Source organism: Mchenga conophoros, linkage group LG2 (assembly GCF_057382185.1).
Source record: "Mchenga conophoros isolate Kocher_MC1m ecotype Shallow Benthic linkage group LG2, M_conophoros_male_GT1.1, whole genome shotgun sequence".
Classification (NCBI taxonomy): domain Eukaryota; kingdom Metazoa; phylum Chordata; class Actinopteri; order Cichliformes; family Cichlidae; genus Mchenga; species Mchenga conophoros.
In genome coordinates this window covers 1,868,163-1,875,582 of record NC_140527.1, presented here as the reverse complement: position 1 = coordinate 1,875,582, position 7,420 = coordinate 1,868,163, and the positions used below count along the sequence as shown (strand labels likewise).

Genomic DNA, 7,420 nt, shown 5'->3' with positions numbered 1-7,420 from the left:
AAGAAGCTGCCCCCTGCTAGGAAACGATGCTAATGTGAAACAGCAGGACAAACGTACAGAAAACATTTATTAATGGTGTCGTTTATCTGTTGTATTATTTTTCTCAAATACATTTGAAAAACAAACAAAGTCAGGTGACTGGATGTGTGAGCCGTTTCCAGGCATCGTTTAATCCACCGCAGGCAGCAGCTTTCATCCATGTCTGCGAGGTTTCCTTCCATATCAGTACATTTATTATTTACACCCTTTTTCAATATTTGGTATTCATACAAACATTTAAAATATAAACCAAGTTGAGTTAAACTTTATTAAACTGTAGATTCATACATTCGCTCCACATCACAGTAATCAGAATTTTGCCCTTACATGATAAATGTTCCATCTAAAACTTTTCATGTTTACTTATTTCATATTTGTTGCTACGCTGCATAAGAAAAGATGCAGAAAGGGCCCTTCATGAGAAGATTTGGTGCTGTAACAACATACAAATATGAAATAAATGATTCCTCATAGAATTGTTTTTATTTCGTTTCCATAAAAGCAGAAATAGAACACGACCACATCCAGTCCAGGTGCCGCTCTGGTTGGAGGATGTTGAGCAGAAACCCTTGGTCAACATTGGAAACATTAAAAGTCAGTGTGGGGGGAGACGTGTGCCCGTCATTGGACTGCGCACACATCCAGAATACAGAACTTGGCTCTACAAGTAGGGCAGGGAACCCTGCTGGACAACCACGTCTCCGGTGTCTGCTCGTCTAGACGGCTGGCGAACCATCGACCCAGACACAACAGACACCACATGGGTCTGCAGTGACACTGCTGGCAGTCTGAATCGTCATCATCGGTCTCTGTAGCAGACAGGAATCACACAGGCGTAGTTACACGAGCACATATGAACCCACCCAAAAAACGATCAGCGTAGTTTTACCTGCTTCGTGGCAAAGCGTGACCAGTTTGGCGTTTGCTGGAACCTGCATGCAGCCGATACAGGGCTCTAACTCCTGTGTACGCACACAGCACATGCTGACTGACTGACTCATCTCATCTCAGCACTGGACACAATTTGATGAATGCAGCAGTGTGTACCTGTCCGTGGGGGAGGGCGTACGGCTGATTGAGGTCCACCTGAGCCTTGAACGTTTCCAAAAAGAGTTCACCGAGCGTTCGATGGATCACCACATTAGGAGAGTTTCTGATGGGAGCCCGGAGCTTCTCCCGGAGCTCTGCGTACTCCGCAGAGTTGAGCCTGGAACGAGTTGGAAAGACGATTTGATTTCTCTTTGTTTTGACACGAGACGTGCCGTTTTGTCGAGACAACACATACTTGATATTGAATGGTGTGACAGCAGGGTTAATGCTGTCAACTCTCAGGGTCAGGATCTCTGTGGGCGAGGCTGAATCCGGACTCAGGTGGTGCTGTGTGGACTCTGTCACTGTGACGTGGCAATCGCTCTGCAGGGCCATGTAAATGTGATACGTGGTCACCTAGAAGCAGACAAAGAGGGTCAGATGTGCCTGAGAAGACAAAGTCTAGCTGCAGCTCATGCGCACAAGTCAGCAGTTGGATTCTTGTTGAAATGCAGCAAAGTTACCAAGTCCCTGTTCTATAAATAACCAACATTAAAAAAACGAAACATATTAAGATGCAGGATAACAGAAAACCAGTGAAGATGCTCTAAAAATATTTATGTACCAAAATGATTACATGAAAAGCTCAGAATGGATTTGTCTAGTTGGTCAGTTAATCATCACAATGATTAGAGCCCACAGGAAGCCCACGGCCGTCGCTCTGTGTCCTTGTAGCTCAGGTCTGCGTTTGTTTGTTCGCCGTGCACAGAATCACTTTTCCATGGTCAGACCGCAAGTGTGACAGCGTTACCGCGACAACCTTACTGCGACAACGTTACCACGACAACGTTACTGCGACAACGTTACCGCGACAACGTTACCGCGACAGCGTTACCACGACAACGTTACCGCGACAGCGTTACTGCGACAGCGTTACCGCGACAACGTTACCGCGACAGCATTACTGCAACAGCGTTACTGCGACAACATTACTGCGACAACGTTACCGCGACAGCGTTACTACGACAACGTTACTGCGACAACGTTACTGCGACAGCGTTACCGCGACAGCGTTACTGCGACAACGTTACTGCGACAGCGTTACTGCGACAGCGTTGCTACAACAACATTACTGCGACAGCGTTACCCCGACAACGTTACCGCGACAGCGTTACTGCGACAGCGTTACCGCGACAACGTTACCGCGACAGCATTACTGCGACAGCGTTACTGCGACAACATTACTGCGACAACGTTACCGCGACAGCGTTACTACGACAACGTTACTGCGACAACGTTACCCCGACAACGTTACCGCGACAGCATTACTGCGACAGCGTTACTGCGACAACATTACCGCGACAGCGTTACTACGACAACGTTACTGCGACAACGTTACTGCGACAGCGTTACCGCGACAGCGTTACCGCGACAACGTTACTGCGACAGCGTTGCTACAACAACATTACTGCGACAGCGTTACCCCGACAACGTTACCGCGACAGCGTTACTGCGACAGCGTTACCGCGACAGCGTTACCGCGACAACGTTACCGCGACAGCATTACTGCGACAGCGTTACTGCGACAACATTACTGCGACAACGTTACCGCGACAGCGTTACTACGACAACGTTACTGCGACAACGTTACCCCGACAACGTTACCGCGACAGCATTACTGCGACAGCGTTACTGCGACAACATTACTGCGACAACGTTACCGCGACAGCGTTACTACGACAACGTTACTGCGACAACGTTACTGCGACAGCGTTACCGCGACAGCGTTACCGCGACAACGTTACTGCGACAACGTTACCGCGACAGCGTTGCTACAACAACATTACTGCGACAGCGTTACCCCGACAACGTTACTGCGACAGCGTTACCGCGACAACGTTACCGCGACAGCGTTGCTACAACAACATTACTGCGACAGCGTTACCCCGACAACGTTACCGCGACAGCATTACCGCAACAACGTGCAACCAATCTGCAATTTTCCCGTCTCTGAAATGGTTGCCTTGGAGACGAAGAGTGCAGGGAAACAATGGCAATAATAAATATCATCAGTTTTCAACTGAACGGGGTCAAGGTTCCTTCTAGTACGTCTGTGATAACGGTTCCTAACTGTGATGGATCTCACATCAGCTGCGAGCCCTTTAACCACAGACTTTATAAAAGCAGAAACAAACGGACGCTTTGTTTCATTTATGATCAACAGTCTATCAGAAACAGTCATTTACACGTTTCTCTCTGATGATAGCGAGAAGAGGCTGAAAAAAAAGATGTTTATGATGTAAGGGTCATTTTTCTGATAGGACTTTCTGTGGACTGTTGTCCTGACAACTGAGACTCGTAGGAAAGCACAGGATCAGGATTTCTCAGAGTTTCTCTGCAGTGCGTGAAACTAGAGTTGTGCAGTTATAATGCCAAAGAAAAGCTATACGCATATTTATTAACACTCACCTTTAACACCCAGGTGTCAGTGACGATGACTCGAGCTCCCGGTGCTCCTGTAGCAAACTTATCTATGTGTCTGAACTCAGTGTTGATGCTGACTGCCACAGAGCCCCAGCTGGAGAAAGGGGGCTGCACATGGGCCTGCAGCACCTTACTGATTGGATGATTGTGCCAGCGACGCCGGGACCAGTAGAAGACAATTATCCAGCTGACCGACTGGAGGCAGAGAGACAGAAGGAGAAACGCTCTCCAGCTGTCACCAACCTGGAGAAACAACAACACAAGAGATCACTGCTTCAGGTTCATGATCAAGAGAGTTTGAACCACTAAACCTAAACAAAAGACGACAACAACAAAATGACTCCAACATGTTTGCTTATTGGCTCCTGTGTTCTGGTTATTCCTACAGATTACATTATGGAAAACTGTCTTCTTTTTTCAATTCATCAAATGTGCTACTCTGCAAACAAAGCCATTTCCTGCATAAATTCAAACTTTTCTACCCCACAGAGTCATGAAACCCTCGTGGAAATGTGATGCCTCATAAGGTTTTCTTCCCAGCTACAGCAGCTGGACCCAGAGACGGGGAAGCTGCACCAGGAACGAGTCGGCTAAAAGGCTGTAGGCATAAGCAGTCCTTTAACAGTGTGCACGTGTGGGCCCTGCATGCCACAGCCCACAGCTTACTCTGATCAACAAGGCAGAAATCAAACACACAATCAGTGGAAAATGCACCGTTTGTCACGCACAGTTACATCACTTTCACCCAAGCGCTGTAGCAGAGCGTGGGCACGTGTTGCAGTAAAAGAGATGGACGATGATGAGAACAGAGCAGCTCGTAACCACGAGAGGAGCCGTTTCTTCTGTTTGGAAGAGTTTTGGTTTAAATAAATAACAGATGCTGCGCCGCCATCTGCTGGTCAGCCTGCTTCTCTGTCAGACTTTCACCAGCATCATTACCAGTGAGCTAACACGGATAAAGAAGAATGTGTACTGCGAATGCTAACGATCCATTCTCTGACTTTGCTTAAAAACAGTGGTGAGCATTAGATCGAACCTGAAAGGATAAAAGTTAATGACCGACTCCAAAGCCCTGTGTCGTGGGTTTTTACTTAACTGATTTTGTTTTTTTGATAATGTTTTATATGAGCCAGTGTAAACTCATAGCACGGCTCACTCTCCAAATGCACCGCCTGTTCTCCAGGATCTACATCAGCATAAATGTGTTTCCTTAAGTACACAACAGAGGGCGTGGCCCCGTGCAGGCTGCAGGCAGAGAGCATCAGCCAACCCACCTGGTAAATGTTAACCAGGTTTTTTTCTGGAGCAGCGACACACATTCCCATGTAGTAACCTGCAGAGAGAAGACACAATATAGCATCAGACAAACACGAACCTGCTCCATGTTTATCAGGTACACAAACATCACAGGCCCCTCCACGGAGCAACAAACCAAGACCAGGTCAGACGACACCGCGACCGTCCTCTGCTCGGGGCTCTCGTATATAAAACCCGTGTCTACGGACAAGCACTGATTTAACAGCTCAAAATCAAAGTGTTATCGCTCCCACGGGCGTGTCCTCCATCATTACTGACCTGTGCGTGGATTTAAAGTACAAATTATTCACTTATTTAAACTGTTCTAATCTTTTCTTAATGCCTCATTTTTTTACCCATGGTTCCAAAATGTTATAATGGTGACACTGGTTCTAACACCCACTGTGTGCGTGACGTGATTGCGGGGAACAGAGTGCTCTTCTACCTGTGTGACAGTGACGAGTTTACCTAAAGGCAGCGCGGAGTGGACCACGATGGTGATGCTGGTCCTTCTGATGTGATACTGGATGAAGCCCACGTCCTCGCTGCCCAGCCACGACGAGAACAGGTTCTGGATGGTGAGGCCGGCCGAGCGGAACTCATTGGGCGTGAACACGAAACAGAAGGAGAGGACCACGTAAGCCAGAGTAAACGACAGCTCCGGGCTCTCCATACTACTGCCAAGGTCCGAGTATATTTACCTCACTTCCGCATACGTTTTCTTCTTCGTCGTCTTTTCTTTTCTTCGACGCTTTTTCAAAATGCCGTTTTCAAACACCGGGTTGAGCCATTACCGCCCCCTACCGGCTTAAAGAAGACGAACCGAAAGTCTGGTCTGCCTATCACACATATGCTCTTCACTTCAGCTTCAGCTCATCTGTAAAGGGAAAATCTTCTAGAAGTGCGTTTGTGAGGCCACAGTCTCGGGTCTAATTCTAGGTTAGAGTCAGCGCAGGCCGGGAGAAAGATCTTCCGCACCAAACTTGCTGGGTCAGGGTTACTCTTGACTGGTACCAGGGTGGCTGGTCCGTCCCCGCTGGTCCTCTCACCTTTGGCCGTGGTAAAAGTTTATTTATATATCGCACATTTCACTGACAGATGTCACAAAGTGCTTCACAAAAGAGATAACAAAAAACAATATACAATACTTCGGTCCTCCCTCCTCCTCCTGGGATAGGCGCACAGATGTCTCCTAGATGTGTGGCCTCAGGTATTTGGTACTCTTGGGGGCTGCCACATATCATGTAATATATGTAACTACCAGTGTTGGGTAAGTTACTTTAAATTAGTAACTTAGTTACATTACTAGTTACTTCTATCAAAAGTAACTCAGTTACTTCAAGTTACTCGTTACTTTCAAAGTAACTAGTTACTACGGAAAGTAACTTTGGTTTTACTCAGACTTCTCTTGTTAATGTGTTGCTTCTGTAACTGGATACCCAGCCAGACTACCAGTCTTCTAGCTTGCTTACTTGCCACAGTGCACTGTGCCACCTACCAACAGAAAGGAAAAGATAATGTGCACATTTCCACGAGAGAAATCCCACGCCTGGACCGTCATTGACTGCTGCCATGATTCTAGCCTACGTCACAGCGTCATGTGCACCTTTTACATCCAACACAAAAACTGCAGTCGTGGTGCTTTGATTGCACTCAGAACTCAGAAATTCTGCCTTCTGAATAGGAAGATGCAGGTAACATCAGGCTGCAGATGAGCTGCATACAGGGCTGGACTGGGACAAAAAATCGGCCCGGGCGTTTTGACTAGAGACCGGCCGCCATTATAGGAAAAATCATAAAGCCTTTGAATGCAAATAAACGCTGTTGTGACAGTGATGTACACTGTTCTGATGGTATATATGCATCAATCTATCAATCGTTTGTTGTAAGATTCAGATAATTATTTTTTAAAAGCGAGACATTTTAAATGAGAATAAGAAAGAAAAGTATTTCTTTGTGCCCCCCTCTCCCTGTTAATGCCCTACCTGCCCCCCTGGCAACACTTTGCTAGACCCGCCCCTGCACAGTTACCAGCTGTCAGCTACTTAGAAAAGGATCCTGGTGTTATTTGTCTCTCAGAAACAGTTCATAACTTCATAACTTCAACTCATTCATGTCACCTGAAAGGTAAACCTGTTTCTCCATCACCTGTTCAGCTCTGATGATTCAGTAAGGACATCTCCTGGTTTCATCTTCATGTTTCCCTCTCACCACATATCCAAACCGATATCATGACCAGCAGGTTTACAGCTGTGGCTCCAGCAAACATCAGCTGATACTAGAAATTAATATTAAATAAATTCTAACAACAGCTGATCAAGCTTAAACGTGTTGCTGTTGTTTAACGCGACATCTGCTGGTTTCTTCTTTCTGGCTCAAAGTGGGCGATAAACAAACAAGAGAGAAAAGACGATCAGCTGATCATTGATCAGTTTCATGATTGAAGTAGAAACAGGAGAGAGAGGGGGGAGAATGAGAGGAGAAGAGGCAGCTGTGCAGCAAAGACACAGAATAACTCCAGCTTTGTGTCTTTTTCATTGTAGCTGAATTACGGGACAAACTGTTCCTTTTC

General features: G+C 46.6%; 1 protein-coding gene across 1 annotated transcript; it reads right to left on the bottom strand.

Annotated features, from left to right (window-relative positions):
• Window positions 1-48: 48 nt before the first annotated feature.
• Window positions 49-5,571, bottom strand: tmem129 (transmembrane protein 129, E3 ubiquitin protein ligase). The gene is made up of 7 exons (XM_085282482.1): window positions 5,317-5,571; window positions 4,827-4,885; window positions 3,538-3,795; window positions 1,325-1,485; window positions 1,087-1,246; window positions 929-1,001; window positions 49-848 (listed from the first exon to the last, which is right to left on the bottom strand). The coding sequence occupies exons 1-7, from the start codon at window positions 5,519-5,521 to the stop codon at window positions 661-663; spliced, it is 1,104 nt and encodes a 367-aa protein (XP_085138608.1). The 5' UTR covers window positions 5,522-5,571; the 3' UTR covers window positions 49-660.
• Between the last annotated feature and the right edge of the window lie 1,849 nt (window positions 5,572-7,420).